General features: G+C 45.5%; 1 protein-coding gene across 1 annotated transcript; it reads right to left on the reverse strand.

Annotated features, from left to right (window-relative positions):
• Window positions 1-9,231: 9,231 nt before the first annotated feature.
• Window positions 9,232-10,164, reverse strand: LOC147975863 (uncharacterized). Its single transcript, XM_087519687.1, has 2 exons — window positions 9,796-10,164; window positions 9,232-9,492 (listed from the first exon to the last, which is right to left on the reverse strand). Exons 1-2 carry the CDS (start codon window positions 10,162-10,164, stop codon window positions 9,232-9,234), a joined length of 630 nt encoding a protein of 209 aa, XP_087375813.1.
• Window positions 10,165-19,139: the final 8,975 nt, after the last annotated feature.

The raw sequence follows: 19,139 nt of genomic DNA on the forward strand, positions 1-19,139 counted from the left end.
TGTTGAGACCGATGAATTGTGGGTTTATGATCCAACTTATCTATGAATAATATTTGAATCTTCTCTGAATTCTTTTATGTATGATTGAGTTATCTTTGCAAGTCTCTTCGAATTATCCGTTTGGTTTGGCCAACTAGATTGGTAGTTCTTGCAATGGGAGAAGTTCTTAGCTTTGGGTTCAATCTTGCGGTGTCCTTACTCAGTGACAGAAAGAGTTGCAAGGCACGTATTCTATTATTGCCATCGAGGATAACAAGATGGGGTATTTATCATATTGCATGAATTTATTCCTCTACATCATGTCATCTTACTTAAGGCGTGACTCTGTTTTTAACTTAATACTCTAGATGCATGCTGGATAGCGGTCGATGAGTGGAGTAATAGTAGTAGATGCAGGCAGGAGTCGGTCTACTTGTCACGGATGTGATGCCTATATACATGATCATACCTAGATAACCTCATAACTATGCTAAATTCTATCAATTGCTCAACAGTAATTTGTTCACCCACCGTAGAATATCTATGCTCTTGAGAGAAGCCACTAGTGAAACCTATGGCCCCCGGGTCTATTCTCATCATATCAATCTCCATTACTTTATTTTACTTGTTTTGCTTTTACTTTTCACTTTGCATCTTTATTCCAAAAATACCAAAAATATTATCTCTATCAGATCTCACTCTCGTAAGTGACCGTGAAGGGATTGACAACCCCTAAGCGTTGGTTGCGAGTTGCTACCGTTTTGTGCAGGTACGAGGGACTTGCGCGTGACCTCCTACTGGATTGATACCTTGGTTTTCAAAAACTGAGGGAAATACTTATGCTACTGTGCTGCATCACCCCCTCCTCTTCGGGGAAAACCAACGCTAGCTCGAGACGTAGCAGGGGCTACTATCGGTGTCCTGGGAATGGGGGTGCCCAGACTTGCCTGCCTGCAGCTCACGGCATGGCTCCATCAACGGCCCGGTACGTCCCTGCTTCTGCAACAACAACCCAAGACCCTCCCGAGGGGCCAAGCGTCGCGAGGTGGACAACACCAATACCTCCCTGGGGGGCGGCCTCACCAGGCTGGCTCCTGAGGGGTGGAGATATCAAGACAAGATGCACCTCGTGAGGTTTACATGACGTGAGCCATGACGACCAAGGCCAGGCAGGTGCCAGCAGGCGCAATGTACCAGTTTCTGGTGCCAAGGAGGCAAGCGTAGGCGCGGAGTCCCAAGGAATCAAGCGAAGGTTTCCATATCGGTGCAACAAGACCAAGACCGCCAGGACGACAGGATAGAGGTCATCACGGAGCCCACCGCAGCGTCATCACCAGAGCCTTTTGCAGGCGAAGACTACTTTTGTCAGGATAGCTTGTACTAGTTGTCTCCTTTCAAATTTGGCTATTGTGGAATCCCTTCCCGCCTACATTTGGGACGAAGACCAAGGCTACTATAAATAGGACCTAGCCACCACCATAGGGGGGATCAGATCCATTCCACCCTGACCACCTCGCTAGCTCATCGAGCTCAAGAACACCTCACCTCCTGAGGCTGTTCGTCGACTGTACTAGTTCATCCTCAGCCCCTCGAGGCAATCCACCACAAAGCTGGAGTAGGGTATTACACCGCAAGGTGGCCTGAACCAGGATAAACCATTGTGTTCCTTGTCCCTTGGGTTCGTCGAGCTAGGCTGTGGGATCATTGAGCAGGCAGACTGGGAAGAGGGAGTTCTTCGCACGCACCCCAGAGTTCGAACCTCTCAAGGATCTACGGAACCTCGAATCCGACAGTTTACAAAACAAAGTTTTAATAGCCCTGATAAAATCACTCAAACATAACATCCTTTGAGCATTGGCCCTCTAATATTCGGGCACCCACTAGGAAATCTTCAAAGTACCTCTCCGGCTTACGGTGGTCCTTGCCTTCGGGCGGAGCGGCAGTTGCGACATCGGTGGCCTTCATCTTCGCACTGTGCATCTTGACACGGGCAAAGGCCATCCGCGCACCCTCTATGCACGCCGAGCGCTTCACAGCTTCAACTCAGGACAACGCATCGACGAGTCGCCTCACCAAGTCGGAGTGGATGCTAGGAACGGGTTCGGCTGCCAGAGCCAGACTATAAGATCCTTCATGGCCAAGCCAAACATCCTATTCAGCTCCGACAGTTGCTTCATCTGGTTGCTCAACAGCGTCAGGTGCTCCCTCGCCAGGAACTGAGACCAGAACAGCTTCTCTGTCGAGTTCCCCTCCTGGGCTCGGAAGAACTGCGTGGCGTCGGCGGCACTCCTCGGCAGATCCACAAAGGCATCTAGAGAACTCCACAGATGAGTGAGCAAGGCCTATCCTTTACCCGCAAATATACTCTACAAAAGAAAGGGCTTACCAGCCGCTATTTGTTCGGCCCGCCGGATCTCTTCACGAGCACTCTGGGACTCGGTCCGTGCCTCTTTTAACTCTTGGAGGGCCTTGGCGAGTTTGGCTGCTTGGTTCGTCGTCTTCCCCTCCAAGGCCTCGCACTTGTCGATGGCGTCCTTCAGTTCTTGCACCACTTCGGCCACCCTCTCCTCGTGCTGGCGGCGGGCGACCTATTCGGTCTTCAACTCTGCAGCCGCTTTGTCAGCGGCTGCTCTATTCGCTTCGCCTCCTCCTTGGCTTGGGCAAGGGATCTCTTGAGGGTCTCAACCTCGGCCGCGCCAACTGCACTCATAATCACAACAGTAAACGAGTTCAACTTCGAATTTGCATATTACTTCATATATATGACCAAACTCTTTAAAAGTACACGCATACCTTGCGTCTCATCAAACCGCTTGTTAATGCAGTCGATTTCATCATTGGCCAACTTCAGTGTCCGATTAAGCTCGGAAACTTCGGTGGCCTGGGCAGTCGCCGCCAACAGGGAATCCTGTTATAAAATAGAAAAGTATGTCACCTCTTCTGAATACTATGTGATCCTCTGTCTGGCTTTTTCAGCTCCGGACAGAGTCTCAGGGGCTACTATTTATATACAGGTTTATTTTCTTCACATGAAAAAGCATCTAGAGCGTTATGTCGCATACCTCGAAGCCTATTAGCAGGCTGGTGAAGGCTTCGTTCAACCCGCTCTTGACAGACTGAACCTGCTCTACCATCGCACCCATCAGGGTGTGGTGCTCCTCCATGATGGAAGCACGTCGCAGTGCTTCCACCAGAGTATTCAGCACCTTTGGATTAGTGGAGACCGCTGCCGGAGCTGATGCTCCCCCTCCTCCAAAGGGGGTTGCTCGCCTGATTCTAGAGCCACGTTGGTCTCTGGAATAATGTCCGGCTGGGGGCCGGCCTGGTCAGGGCCCCCTCCATCGGTCGCCATGGGGTTCGCACCCCCTTGTCTTCGGCAGCCGAGGTATTACCCTCAGGCACCATCTTGCCAGCCTCGCCCACCTCTCCGCGGCCTGGAGAGGTCCTTCGGGATAACACCTCAGTGTCATCCACAATGGTTAGCGAAGGAGCTCACAGGGGCATTTCTCTCTCCGCCATCTCTGGTGGCAGAGAACTCCCCTCAGATAGTGAAGGGTTGGGGAGGTCGCGAGCAGGGCTGAAAGATACACAGTATAATATGCTATATTATAACAACATAGTGGACCGAAGACATATAATAGATCTTTGGGTACATACGATTCGGCTAGGGGCTTCACCCTGGGAAGCCTTTTGGGGATGGGTTCGGCCTCCAAATCCGAACCATCCAAGAGGGCCATCTTCCCCCTCTTGGGTGCGTCCTCCTCCGGGTCTGTGGAGGCTGCCCTCTTCTTCTTCCCCTTAAGAGGGGAGTCGCTTTCCGCCTCCTTCTCCTCTTCGTCTTCATCTCCCTCATGGGAGGAGGGGATTTCGGTCTCTCTGGACATTGCGTCCGAAGGACCCTTGTGGCGAAGGCCGCCCTTGGCTTCCTTGCCCTTCTTCTTCTTGACCTTCTTCTCCGGCATCTAATAGGGCACCGAGACCAGCATCTTCGTCAGTCGGAGTTCGGCCGGGTCTTCAGGCAGCAGGGCCGGACACTTGATCTGCTCTGCCTTTGCTATCCAGCCCTATACAAAAGACAAAAACTCATTATGTTGAGGAACTTATGACCGAATATATATTTGGGGAAATCATACTTACCGGTGTGGTCGGATTCTCACTGTCGAGACCGATGTCTTCAGTCTCCTTCGGCGACGGTTTTTGGGCCTTGAACAACAGCTTCCAGATGTCTTCATGCGTTATGCCGAAGAAGTGCTTCAAGGTCTGAGGATCTTCCGGATTGAACTCCCACATGTGAGAGGCCGGAGTTGACAGGGAAGAATCCGGTGGAAGAGCATCACCCGAATCACGTTAGTGAGACTGGTGTCCTTACTTATCATGTTTGAGATGCGCTTTTGCAGCATCAACACTTCTGCTGTGGATCCCCAGTCCAAACCCTTAGGGGTCCATGAGGTGATCCGCATAGGGGGCCCGGATCTGAACTCAGGTGTGGCCGCCCACTTGGCGTCACGGGGTTCAGTGATGTAGAACCACTCCTGATGCCACACCTTTACAGTCTCCATGAAGGCCCCCTTAGGCCAAACAGTGTTGGGGAGTTTGCTCACCATGGCGTCGCCGCAGTCTGCATGCTGCCCGTCGACCACCTTCAACTTCACATTGAAGACCTTGAGCCATAGGCCGAAGTGTGGGGGATGCGGAGTAGAGCCTCACACACGACGATGAACGCCGATATGTGAAGGAAAGAATTCGGGGCTAGATGAAGGAAATCTAGCCCGTAGTAGAACATGAGGCCCCGGACAAAAGGGGTGGAGGGGAAACCCTAGCCCGTGGAGGAAGTGGGGGATGAATACAACTCTTTCGCCAGGCTCTGGAGTGGGGATGACTTGGTCCTTGGCAGGGAGCCTATGCACGATTTCTGCAGATAGATACCTCGCCTCCCGGAGCTCCTTGACATCCTCGGTGATGGAGGAGACCTCCCACTTGCCCTTTGAACCGGATCCAGACATGGCTGGAGAGGCTGGTGGCGGTGGGAAAGATTGAAGTTTGGGTGCTGGAGCTCGAAGATGGGAAAACAGGAGAAGGAAGAAGGCGTGGGGAAAATAAGGGTATCTTTATCCTCTTATATAGCCTGTGAATATCAAATGCCCCCCCTCAAAGTCTTAAAACTCGCCTGTTCCCGAGGGGTCGTGTGAATGGCACGGTTGGATTACCCAAAACCGTATTGATGAGGATCCCATAAAGGGCGGACACGATCTCTATTTTGACAAGATGTGTCAATGGAGGCTGTGCCTCAAAACGTGTAGCAGGGGGTGTAAAAACGGTTCGTAATGTTAAGAGGCCAGACGTGATGTTTCGCCGAAAAAGTTGCCAATGAAAAGACACTGTTTTATTTGGTATCTTACCTTCGTGGCCAAGGGTTGCCACGATTATACAGAGCCGGATACAGTTCTTTTATTTAGAAGATTGCTTTGAAGTACTCAGGAGGAGGAACCCGCCTTGCTATGCCGAAGACAATACGCGTGTCGAACATATCGTCATTGAAGACTGGTTTAGGGGCTATTGAGGGAGTCCTGGATTAGGGGGTCCTTGGGTGTCCAAGCTATGTGATATGGGTCGGACCGATGGACCGTGAAGATACAAGGCAGAAGACCTTCCCCCATGTCTGAGTAGGACTCTCTTATGCGTGGATGGCAAGATTGGTGTACGTATATGTAATCTCCTTCCTCTACAAACCGACTCTGTACAACCCTAGGCCCCTCCGGCGTGTATATAAACCGAAGGGTTTAGTCCGTAGAGGCTATCAGAATCCATAGAGGCTATATAGCTAGGGTTTAGCCATTACAATCTCGAGGTAGATCAACTCTTGTAACCCCTATACTTATCAAATACAATCAAGCAGGATGTAGGGTTTTACCTCCATTAAGAGGGCCCGAACCTGGGTAAACATCGTGTTCCCCCTATCCCTTGTTACCTTCGATCCTCAGACGCACAGTTCGGTACCCCCTACCTGAGATCAGCCGGTTTTGACACCGACACCTGCAGCACCCAAGAGATCAACTAGGAACATCCCTGCTGCTGAGAAGAACAAGGGCCCATTATCTGAAGTGGAATAAGAAGAGGAAACCCAAGTGCTTAGAAAATTGAAGCCCAAGATTCCTAACCATGATGATACACAAGATTCCTGACCATGCTGAGAACATGAAGATAAGAAGGATGCAGGTCTCAGGCTATGGAGGTAGACATACCCATATGCCACAAGAAGGACTGTTGCAGACTACAGGTTTCATACTAAGGAATAGCAAGATTTCTATGAGACTGTCCTCCTAGACAAGAAGCCCATCGTTTGTGACATGAAATGGGTAGATCGGAAGTACATTGACAGCAATGAAGATCATTTCCCTAGAGTGCATGAGAGCTTCAGGATGAATGGAGTTGATGCTTTTGTGGGTCAGAAGCTAACAAAATGGAATGATGAGCTGATCATGTAGTTTTACTCCGCAGCTCACTTTTACCCAGATGGCAAGATTATCTGGATGACTAAGGGTACAAGGTACCAATCTTCCATTGCTAACTGGGCAAAGCTGATAAATGCTCCAACAGAAGTAGATGATGATACTGATGTGTATGCCAAACCTAGAAAAGATCACAACTCCATGGCCAATATGTACAAGGAGATACCTGACAAGGCCTTGGAGACACACAAGCTAGGCTCAGTATATTACTTGTTATCTGGTTTGGCCACCATGAACACTATATTGAGGTACACTTTGTTGCCCAAGTCAGGAGATCACAGGATGATCAGAGGCCACTCCATCAACTTGCTTCAGATGTTTGATGTGCCACAAAAATTTAAAGTGACGAGTTTGATTGTTGAGATTATCAAGAGAAATGCAGCAGATCAGAAGAGATCATGTGGCTATGCTCCACACATTCAGATGCTCATAAATTCCAATATGGGCACATGCACATATTTGTTGGACAGAGAGCACCTTCCCTTGAGGCCTGATTTTGAGGATAACACAGTTGTGATGGATCCTTCACATCCAACTTCTGTACAGGCTCAAGAGAAGAGAGAGAAGGCACGGGCTGAAAAATCTTCAAAGATTCCAGATCCATGTATAGTCAATCTCAAGACCAAGTAGGACCAGCTCACCTATCTGCTTGAGGACAATGTGAGAATAGAGAAAGGACTAGATACCCTGACTCGAAATCAAGAGAGCCTTGAAAAGATTTTTGAGACAAAGCTACATGACTTGGATGTCAAAGTCACTGAGATTCAAACTTCAGTGGAGAAGATACAAGAAGAGCTTGAGGACAGGAGTGACAGGACAACCACAGATGCTTATCAGAGGGTGCCTAGAAGTCAGAGGTCTGCAACAGTGTCGGTGATTGACTTTAGGGCCACAACTTCAGCTCTTGCAGTCACAGCTTCAGTTGCCCCTCCAGTCGCAACCCCTCCAGCTCCTCAAACGTCAGCAGAAGTCTTCGCAGATGCTATTCTCTCCACGCATCTCAGCACTCCGGAGCTCCCGGAGATCTTGCTAAGAGTGTTGTATAGCACTATGCATTTTTTAGCTTTTTGGTAACTTGTTTCCAAAGGGGGAGAAAGTGTATAGATCATAGGCTTCGAGAGAGAGTGTGTGTTTTGCTTCTTTTTGCCTTTGTTGCTACTTTATTTGCTTGCTTGTTTGGTTGATACTCTACTTGTGTGTGTGAGATACTTCTATGATCATGTGGTGGACCATAATTTTCTTTATTATGCTATGCTTGAATGATGATATCTCTTATATCTTGTGCATGATCTATCATATTTGTCTTGGTGATGAGTGCATGTTATGTATGGTCTATCATTTTGAGCGCTCCACCAAGATGTATGTGACATTGAAGAGTAACCCATGATCCTAATCGATTGTGCATTTGCATTCAAAAGCGATCATAAATAATGCACAAATTTAGGGGGAGCTCTTGCTTATCACATACTTCTCAAAGCGACTATGTATTTCATTCTTATTATCATTTGTCGAAGCTTTGATCTATATGTTGTCATCAATTACCAAAAAGGGGAAGATTGAAAGTGCAACTAATCCCTAGGTGGTTTTGGTAATTCTTAACATATAGCTCATTGAACTAATATTCTTTCAAGATAATCTTTTTAGAAAGTTCAATGATTGGTATGGCATGGACTAGAGATGTGGACCCCTCAAAATGATAAGGACACATATTGCCAAAAGCTCAAGACTCTACATTTTCATTTTAGTGATCCAAGATCACATTGAGTCCATAGGAAAAGCCAATACTATTAAAAGGGGATGAGGTGTTGCTTAATGGCTTGCTTGCTCAAAATGCTCAGTGATATGCTCCAAAAGCCCTCAACCACTTTCTCATTTCCACATATGTCCTAAACCTGAAGTCAAAATCGGCCCCACTGATTTGATCTATCCGGCGCCACCGAGTTCACTTGACATAGCCACTGCCAGAAACCCTAATCAGTTCGGTCTTACCGATAGGGATCTCGGTCACACCAAGATGGGATTGCAACCTTTCTGTTTCCCTTCATAATGTTTCGGTCTAACCAAGATGAGCGATCGGTCCCACTGAGTTGGCAATGCAAACTCTCTATTTCCTTTTCGTAACATTTCGGTCTCACTAAACTGAGCGATCTGTCCCACTGAGTTTGCCTGGCCAAGTCCTGGTTTCACTACTAGGGAAAACCCTAGTAGTAGCGCGGGTTTTGAGGCTATTAGCAGTGCGGGCAGCCACGCTACTACTATGGCGCTACAACTAACTATTAGTAGTAGCGCGGTCTGTACCCGCGCTACTAATACTGACTATAACAGCAGCGCTTTTCCAGTATGCGCTAGTATTAGTTAGCTGTAGCGCTTTCCTAGCCACGCGCTACTATTATATCTTTCATCATTTTCCCCCGCTTCCTACCCCGTTTCAGTTTCAGTAAACTGCAATTTCCAGATACTAGGTGCTACTAGATATCAATTTCATAAAGCATTATAGGTATTGGGTAGTATTCCCTCCATTCCAAATTACTCGTCGTGGTTTTAGTTCAAATTTGAACTAAAACCACGACAAGAAATTTGGAACGGAGGGAGTACTAGATAACTATTTCATATATAGTCAACATGCATCCTCAAGCAGTACAAGGTGATATCGACGACGATCATCATATGTAGTTCTAGATGATATCGATGACGATCATCATATGTAGTTCTAGATGATATAGCCGCACACACATATGTAGTTCTAGATGATATCAACGACGATCATGATCCGCAAGCCTGGGTAGTGGGTGTTCCTGATAGTAATTAGGATGGCCTGTCCAACACGAAGATTCTTGCCAACGAGGAATCTCTTCCACCCAACCGAGTTTAAGTGTGTGTGACCGTCCGTGTCCATGCGGTAAGTACAGGTGGTGACAGAGCCCCTTGCGGTAAGGCGTAGTCCAGCTGAGCCTTCTTCATCAGGCTCGATACCACAACTCATAGATAGGCTCTTTGGCAATTTCTGAATAAGAAAATATATCAATTAATAAATAGCCTCGCACATACTTTTGCAAATATATTTCTATTAAGTATATATTTCTACACTATCAAAAGACACAGTACTACACATTTGTACTAAGCATGAATTCTACTAATAAGTATATATGTATTGTCTACAATATTAATAGTTCCTTGGATTCTACACTAATAAGCATGTGATCAGACTCTACACTAAAGCATATCCTCGACTAGATTCCACACAGCATATCATTGGACTCTAAACTAAGCATATCATCGGTAATTTGCATTTGTAAGTATAACATACCATATCATGCCGATCGACCATGGTACTTGTCAAGCGGGTCATGAATGGTGCCCCAACAAAGTCATCATGGGGCGGAATTATGTCCCATAGGTTGCACGCCTCCTCCTCGCTCAGCCTCATTCTTTGAGATACGATGGCTTCGTCAAGTAGGTCCTCATCATCTTCATCGAGTAGGTCCTCATTATCTTCATCATCTTCGTCATCTTCATCATCTTCCACCAGGTTGATATAAATAGCAGCCAGCTTGGGTCTTTCTGCTCTGAAGGAGAAGCTGATCAACTCACCACCAGTAAGACGCATGCGGTAGAGGAAACGGGCCCATCCATCTCCTCCAATCTGCGACATATTGCGTCCTTTCTCGACCTCCATAGTGTATGGCCCCCAGGAGCCTCAAATGTCACAGTGTCTCCTGTCAGCTTGTTGAATTTCAACCTCACATTGCATGGGACGATCTGTGTAAAAAAGCAAAATGACACATGTAGTAATGCCAACACTAAAAATAAAATAGTTGTTACATTTCATACAATTTCTTACCGCCGCATGACAAAAACTCGGCTGGAAGTAGATGCCGAATAGCTTGCCGGTTGCAAGGCTGCTGGCGCAGCTTGACTTGCACAGTTGACATGGTGGTGGTGGTGGTGGCGCCATTTTCCTAAAGCAATATGAGCCAAGGATTAACAATCCACTTCACAGGAAAGAAAAACATTAACATGTGATATTTTTGGTTCTTCTTCAGTTATATTTTCATAGTGGAACCCGATCCCAAAAAGTAAACAACAAGCTCTCAATTAACTTACTAACACCTTCTATAATATGACCAACAACTAGCAGGCAAATGCCAAATCAGCCAACAAGACTCACAGCCAACAAGTTCTCAATTAGCTTACTAACACCTTCTAGAATATCTCTAGATGAAGAGATTCTTCCGCGAGAAGCAATTTGATGCACAATTTTAATCCTAAGATCTAGTAACATATAAGATGACAAGGTATCACCTACGAAAGCATTTCAGTGGCACCTATTGCCGAAAAAACAATTTGGCCCCTACCAAAGGTATAATCCTAAGATCTGTAATAAGTTATCTACCAAATCAAGGTACCACCTACCAAGCCACATTTCATCTAATTTGGCCCCTATTGCCTAAGATAACTGATTAAAAAAACAAGTGGAAAATTTAATTGGGATTAACTTAGCACTTGCAAACTACATACTTGTACCACCTACCGAAGCATTTCAACTAAATTGGCACCTACATTTTGCAAAAAATAACTTATCATAGAAAAACAAAAGCATCTAGTTACCCATATGAAATTCGTAAGATCTCGCTGCATCTAGGTAGGGTAGCCCTCGGGGGGTGCTGACGAAGAGGGGGGGTGGCATGGTGACCTCGGTCGGGGGTGCTGACGAGGGGAAGGCCGGTGACTTTCCTATGAGAGGGGGCAACGACAGAGGCCGGCGAGGGGATCGAGGGCAGTCGGCCAAAGGCACCCGACCAGAGCTCTAGAGAGACGACAGAGTGGACGGCGAGAGGGTTGAGGAGCAGTAGAGGGGCGGGGAGAGGGGGAGGAGCATTACCTGCGGCGGAGGTGGCGCACGATGGCGGAGGAGAAACCCTAACCGCAGTTGCCGGCTTCGGGCGGAGGGGGGTGATTGAGAGATGAGCATGCAGGGGGACGGGCCGTGTGTTTTGTTTTGCTGTAGCAGTAGCGCGAGTACAGGGAGCGTGCTACTGCTAAGCCCAATATCAGTAGCGCTTTGTCCTGAAAAAACGCTACTGCTAAGGCTAAGCATGTAAAAACATCAAAAATATACATTGGTCATCATTGATCTTTTTGTGTAGAATCTAAATAGTCAACATGAATCCTCACCGTATATGTATAGGCACAGGTGAAGATTCATATTGCAGCCACAAATCCTACACATATAGTTCAATGAAGACCAAGTGCTCGAGATAGTTTGAGCAGTAACATCTTTAAGGTGGTAAACACCTTGTTTGCTTAGCAGTATGGGACTAAACTTAATTAGTTGCAAGAGGGGATGATACTTAGCAGCAGCGAGTTTTAAAGAAAAACGCTACTACTAAGTACTTTAGTAGTAGCGCGTCCAGGAGAATGGTGCTACTACTATATATAGCCAGGAGCCAACACCGTGGCAATTGTAGTAGTAGCACTCGTTTCACCTAGAGCGCTACTGCTACTTGGCTATTAGTAGCGCGGTCTTCTGAAGCTCGCTACTGCTAATTAGCAGTAGCGTTTGTTTTTAAACCTCGCTACTGCTAATTAGCAGTAGCGTTTGTTTTTAAACCTCGCTACTGCTATCTGTGTATAAGGTTTTCCCTAGTAGTGTTTGCTTATTACTGAAATCGGTCTCACTGAGTTCATGTGATCGGTCTCACCGAGATGAGGTTTCGCCCTAACCCTAGCGCATCGGTCTCACCGAGTTGGTATTGTTGGTCCCACCGAAAAGCCTAACGTTCACATTTTGAACCAAGTCGGTCTCACCGAGTTTCACTATTCGGTCCCATCGAGTTTGGTAAATTGTGTGTAACGGTTAGATTTTGTGTGGAGGCTATATATACCCCTTCACCCCCTCTCCATTTGAGAGAGAGAACCACCAGAACGTGCCTACACTTCCAGCATTCATTTTCTGAGAGAGAACCACCTACTCATGTGTTGAGACCAAGATATTCCAATCCAACCACAAGAATTTTGATCTCTGGCCTTCCACAAGTTGCTTTCCACTCAAATCATCTTTCCACCAAATCCAAATCTATGAGAGAGAGTTGAGTGTTGGGGAGACTATCATTTGGAGCACAAGAGCAAGGAGTTCATCATCAACACACCATCTATTACCTTTTGGAGAGTGGTGTCTCCTAGATTGGTTAGGTGTCACTTGGGAGCCTCCATCAAGATTGTGGAGTTGAACCAAGGAGTTTGTAAGGGCATGGAGATTGCCTACTTCGTGAAGATCTACCCAAGTGAGGTAAGTCCTTCGTGGGCGATGGTCATGGTTGGATAGACAAGGTTGCTTCTTTGTGGACCCTTCGTGGGTGGAGCCCTCCGTAGACTCGCGCAACCGTTACCCTTCATGGGTTGAAGTCTCCATCAACATGGATGTACAATAGCACCACCTATGGGAACCACGCCAAAAATCTTCGTGTCTACATTGTGTTTGCTCCCTCCAAACTCCTCCCCTTTATCTTCATATGCAATGATTTGCATTCCACTACTATACTCTTAGAACTGCATGTGTAGGTTGATTACTTGACTTGTGTTAAGTTGCTAAAAATCTGCCCAAACTTAAAATTGGGAAAAGGCTAGATTTTTATTTGGTCAAGTAATCTAAGCACCCCCTCTAGACATACTTTCCATCCTACACCCGTGCGCACGGGGTAAGTTGGGCCCGTGCACATGGGGTGCTACAGCCGTAGCTCCCTGTGTAGTCCGTGGGCACGGGGTCTCGGGGGCCCGTGCGCACGGGGTCGCCTGGGACCTTCTGTCCAGATTCTTGGGGACACCTTCTTCGTCCTTGGCGACTTGGGGTGCTTCTCCTTGGGCTTGGTGGTCCTCCTTAGCTTCTTGGTGGTGTTCCTCTTCGTACCTAATGAGGCATAGAGTATCTTGGTGAGATAGCACCCAAGTTCCGTTTGTGTCCATATGCATGTCAAGTAGGAAGGATTTCATGTTGGGGAACGTAGCATGCAATTTCAAAAAAATTCCTACGATCATGCAAGATCTATCTAGGAGGTGCATAGCAACGAGAAGGGGAGAGTGTGTCCACATGCCCTCGTAGACCGAAAGCGGAAGCGTTATATTAACGCGGTTGATGTAGTCAAACGTCTTCATGATCCAATCGATCCAAGTACCGAACGTACGATGAAACCCACAAGTATAGGGGATCGCAACAGTTTTCGAGGGTAGAGTGTTCAACCCAAATTTATTGATTCGACACAAGGGGAGCCAAAGAATATTCTCAATTATTAACAGTTGAGTTGTCAATTCAACCGCACGTGAAAGACTTAATATCTGCAGCAAAGTATTTAGTAGCAAAGTAATATGGAAGTAGCGGTAACGGTGGCAAAAGTAATAGTAATAGTTTTGTAGTGATTGTAGCAGTGCCAACGGAAAAGTAACTAAGCAAAGATCAATATGTGAAAAGCTCATAGGAAATGGATCAGTGATGGATAATTATGTCGGATGCGATTCCTCATGTAACAGTTATAACTTAGAGTGACATAGAACTAGCTCTAGTTCACTAATGTAATGTAGGCATGTATTCCAAATATATTCATACGTGCTTATGGAAAATAACTTGCATGCCATCTTTTGTCCTACCCTCCCGTGGCAGCGGGGTCCTATTGGAAACGAAGGGATATTAAGGCCTCCTTTTAATACAGTACCTGACCAAAGCATTAACACTTAGTGAATACATGAACTCCTCGAACTACGGTCATCACCTTGAGTGGTCCCGATTATTGACACTTCGGGGTTACCGGATCATAACACATAGTAGGTGACTATTGACTTGCAAGATAGGATCAAGAACTCACATATATTCATGAAAACATAATAGGTTCAGATCTGAAATCATGGCACTCGGGCCCTAGTGACAAGCATTAAGCATAGCAAAGTCATAGCAACAGCAATCTCAGAACATAATGGATACTAGGGATCAAACCCTAACAAAACTAACTCAATTACATGATAAATCTCATCCAACCCATCACCGTGCAGCAAGCCTACGATGGAATTACTCATGCACATCGGCGAGCATCATGAAATTGGTGATGGAGGAAGGTTAATGATGACGATGGCGACGGATTCCCCTCTACGGAGCCCCGAACGGACTCCAGATCAGCCCTCCCGAGAGAAATTAGGGTTTGTGGCGGCTCCGTCTCGTAAAAAGCGATGAATCCTTCTTTCTAATTTTTTTCTCCCGAACGTGAATATATAGAGTTGGAGTTGAGGTCGGTGGAACCTCAGGGGGCCCACGAGGCAGGGGGCATGCCCTGCACCCTCGTGGACAGGGTGTGGAACCCGTGGTGTTGATTCTTTCGCCAGTACTTTTTATAAATTCCAAAAATATTCTCCGGGAAGTTTTAGGTCATTCCGAGAACTTTTATTTCTGCACAAAAAATAACACCATGGCAATTCTGCTGAAAACAGCGTCAGTCCGGGTTAGTTCCATTCAAATCATGCAAGTTAGAGTCCAAAACAAGGTCAAAAGTGTTTGGAAAAGTAGATATGATGGAGACGTATCAACTCCCCCAAGATTAAACCTTTGCTTGTCCTCAAGCAATTCTTTTGACAAACTGAAAGTGATAAAGAAAAACTTTTACAAACTCTGTTTGATCTTGTTGTTGCAAATATGTAAAGCCAGCATTCCAGTTTTCAGCAAAGATTATGAACTAACCATATTCACAATAACATTTAGGTCTCATGTTTACTCATATCGATGGCATAATCGACTAGCGAGAAATAATAATAAATCTCGGATGACAACACTTTCTCAAAACAATCATAATATGATATAAAAAGATGATGTCTCGCTAGCCCTTTCTGAGACTGCAAAACATAAATGCAGAGCACCTCTAAAGATCAAGGACTGACTAAACATTGTAATTCATGGTAAAAGAGATCCAGTCACAGTCATACTCAATGTAAATTAATAGTAATGCATGCACAAGACAACAGTGCTCTCCAACTGGTGCTTTTTAATAAGAGGATGATGACTCAACATAAAAGTAAATAGATAGGCCCTTCGCAGACGGAAGCGGGGATTTGTAGAGGTGCCAGAGCTCAATTTTTGAAATAAGGATAAATAATATTTTGAGTGGTATACTTTCATTGTCAACATAACAACCGAGAGATCTCGATATCTTCCATGCTACACACATTATAGGCGGTTCCCAAACAGAATGGTAAAGTTTACACTCCCCCACCACCAACAAACATCAATCCATGGCTTGTCCAAAACAACGGGTTCCTCCAACTAACAACAATCATGGGGGAGTTTTGTTTGCAATTATTTTAATTTAAGCATGGGACCGGGCATCCTGGTTACCAGCCATTTTCTCGTGAATGAGGAGCGGAGTCCACTCCTCATGACAATAACCCACCTAGCATGGAGATGTAGACAGCCCTAGTTGATACATGAGCTATCTGAGCATACAAAACAGAATTTCATTTGAAGGTTTAGAGTTTGGCACATACAAATTTACTTGGAACGGCAGGTAGATACCACATATAGGAAGGTATGGTGGACTCATATGGAATAACTTTTGGGGTTTATGGAAGTGGATGCACAAGCAGTATTCCCGCTTAGTACAAGTGAAGGCTAGAAAGAGACTGGGAAGCGACCAACAAGAGAGCGACAACAGTCATGAACATGCATTAAAATTAATCAACACTGAGTGCAAGCATGAGTAGGATATAATTCACCATGAACATAAATATCATGGAGGCTATGTTGATTTTGTTTCAACTACATGCGTGAACATGTGCCAAGTCAAGCCACTCGAATCATTCAAAGGAGGATACCACCCTATCATACCACATCACAACCATTTTAATAGCATGTTGGCACACAAGGTAAACTATTATAAACTCGTAGCTAATTAAGCATGGAATGAGCAACTATAATCTCTAATTGTCATTGCAAACGTGTTTCATTCATAATAGGCTGAATCAGGAACGATGAACTAATCATATTTACAAAAACAAGATAGGTCGAGTTCATACCAGCTTCTCTCATCTCAATCAGTCCATCATATATCGTCATTATTGCCTTTCACCTGCACGATCGAACGGTGTGGATAATAATAATAATAATAGTGCACGTGCATTGGACTACGCTGGAACCTGCAAGCATTCAATACAAGGGAGAAGACAAGGTAATATGGGCTCTTGGTTAGATCAACAATAATGCATATGAGAGCCACTCAACATTTTCATCATGGTCTTCTCCTCTTGACCCCCAAAGAAAAGAAAAGAAACAAAACTATTTACACTGGAAAGCTCCCAACAAGCAAAAGAAGAATGAGAAATCTTTTTGGGTTTTCTTTTAATTATTACTACTACAAGCATGGAAAGTAAAATAGCTAAAAGCTACAACTAATAATTTTTTTTGGTTTTTCTTAAGGTTTTTCAAACACACAAGAAGAATGCTAGAAAAGAAAATAAACTAGCATGGATAGTACAATGAAAAAGTATGAGCACCGACAACTGGAATGAGTGTGTCAACATGAATGTAATGTCGGTGAGAAATACGTACTCCCCCAAGCTTAGGCTTTTGGCCTAAGTTGGTCTAGGGCCATGGCTCAAATCTGCCCTCTCCGGTGTACGGAGGAGTGTCCTTTGGGTGCCACTGGTTGGCGATCTCCTCCGGTTCCCAATGATACACAGACTATCGATAAGGGTCAAGGGATGGCTCCAGCTCAGGCTCTGGAGCTGGTGTCGGGCTCCAGTATGCATAAACGGCCTCCGGCAAAATGAGGTATGTGCCTAAAAATATGTTAAACAAAGAGGGCACAGGCAAGGTAATAATCTCACAATAATTTTTATCAAATATCAATTTATACTTAAGCGTCTTCTTCTTATCTTTAACAATAAAATCATGTGATACCATACTCTTATAATCTAGAAAAATAGGGGGCAGCAACTTTTCCTCTTTCTCATAATGCCTAATGGGTATCCTAAAGTGTGCAGCAAGGCGCGAAGCAAAGATGCCTCCGAAGATGGGGCCCTTTGTATGGTTCAGATTTAATCGTTTAGCAACAATAGCGCCTAAACTGAAAGTGGTATCACGGAACAAAGCATGGTGCAAAATAAAAATATCAAGAGCACTGAGATTTCCACTGTTCCCGCGACCAATTAAGCATCTACTAGCAAATATTGCAAAGTAACGTAGAACAGGAAAATGTATGCTAGTAATTCTTTCATCGGAAACTTTCCTTTTTTCCCCTATAGCAATTGTATCAATAAACCCCTCCACGTTATTACGATGTGGTTCTTCTATGCTGCCTGCAAAGGGTATCTTACAGACCCGACAAAAATCATATAGTGACATCTCCTTAACCTCATCATATAAGTGAAATTCCACTGAAGGTGGTGATTTCTTAGCATGAAAGTAAAAAAATTGCATGAAAATATTAGTGAGGAGAAGATACTATTCACGCTGGTCGCGGAGGAAGTCGATGAGGCCTGCATTCTCGGCCAAATAATAGAAGTCCTCATAAATTCCGGCTGCTCTCAAGAACTCATCACAAGGCCATTCGCACGGCCGAACCTCCGTAGTGCGAGGGAGATTATATTTGGGCTTCTTATTCTCTTCACTTTTCTTATCCTTCGAGCTTCGGCTCGAAGAGCCCTTCTACAATCTCTTCATCATTTTCTTTCTCTGAAAAATTTCTGAAATTTTTAGTGACTCAAAATAAAAGTGAACCAAACTCAACAAGATTGATAGCAACTACTCCCACAAGTGCCTAGAGGCCATATCATGCATTAAAACTACTTTTTGACCACATAAATTTGACATGCAAGCTCAAGAACAGGGTCACCTAAGCAGCAAAAATTTGCAATAAATAAAGCACTAGAACAAAAACTAATTGGACCATTGGAAGAGTCACGTACCGAAGAACAATCTCCCAAAGCAGTTTTGTGAGTGGAGCTTTGAGCTAGGAGATCGAAAATGGCAGCAAGATGAGCTAGAACACAGGTTTGAGCTATGGGAGGATTTTTTTTGGAGGAAGACGAAGTGTGTGGGTGCTGGAATAAGTGGAGGGGGCCCACATGGGGTCCACGAGGCAGGGGGTGTGCCCCGAGAACGTATCTTGTGCAACGACGAGACTGGTGTAACGAGTGCTCTGAAAGATTCTGCGCCACTGGATGCGGAACCAAGGGACAATATGCATCTGCGAGGGGAGCTGCTGGTACTTTTGCAGATTTAACCTTAAAGTGGCTCAGAATTCTGTACTTGTCCTCTCTCTCATCGTCTCCCTCCCTCTGCCTTCTCTTCTCTCCCGTGCCGCTGTAATCCATGGGAGCAGGTGGGAGCTAGGGTTGGAAAAATGTGCCCGGTGTCATCTCTCTCTCTCTCCTCCCTCTCATGTACCTGGGTAAGGATCTATGACATAGAAGCTTAATCTCGCCCTGTGTTCCTCTAAATCGACTGTGCGCGTTGATTTATTTGGCAGCGATGGCTCGTCGATGTCTGATGTCGTCGTCCGGGGCGTCGATTCTATAGAGGTACATGAGTTGACGGTCTTCCGCGATTCAACTATGAAGGGTATGTTCTCTTCTTCCCTTATCCATGAGTATAACTGTTCTTTCAATCTAATCGTATTC

Source organism: Triticum urartu, chromosome 4A, assembly GCF_056163025.1.
Source record: "Triticum urartu cultivar PI428250 chromosome 4A, HENAU_Tu73, whole genome shotgun sequence".
Taxonomy (NCBI): Eukaryota; Viridiplantae; Streptophyta; class Magnoliopsida; order Poales; family Poaceae; genus Triticum; species Triticum urartu.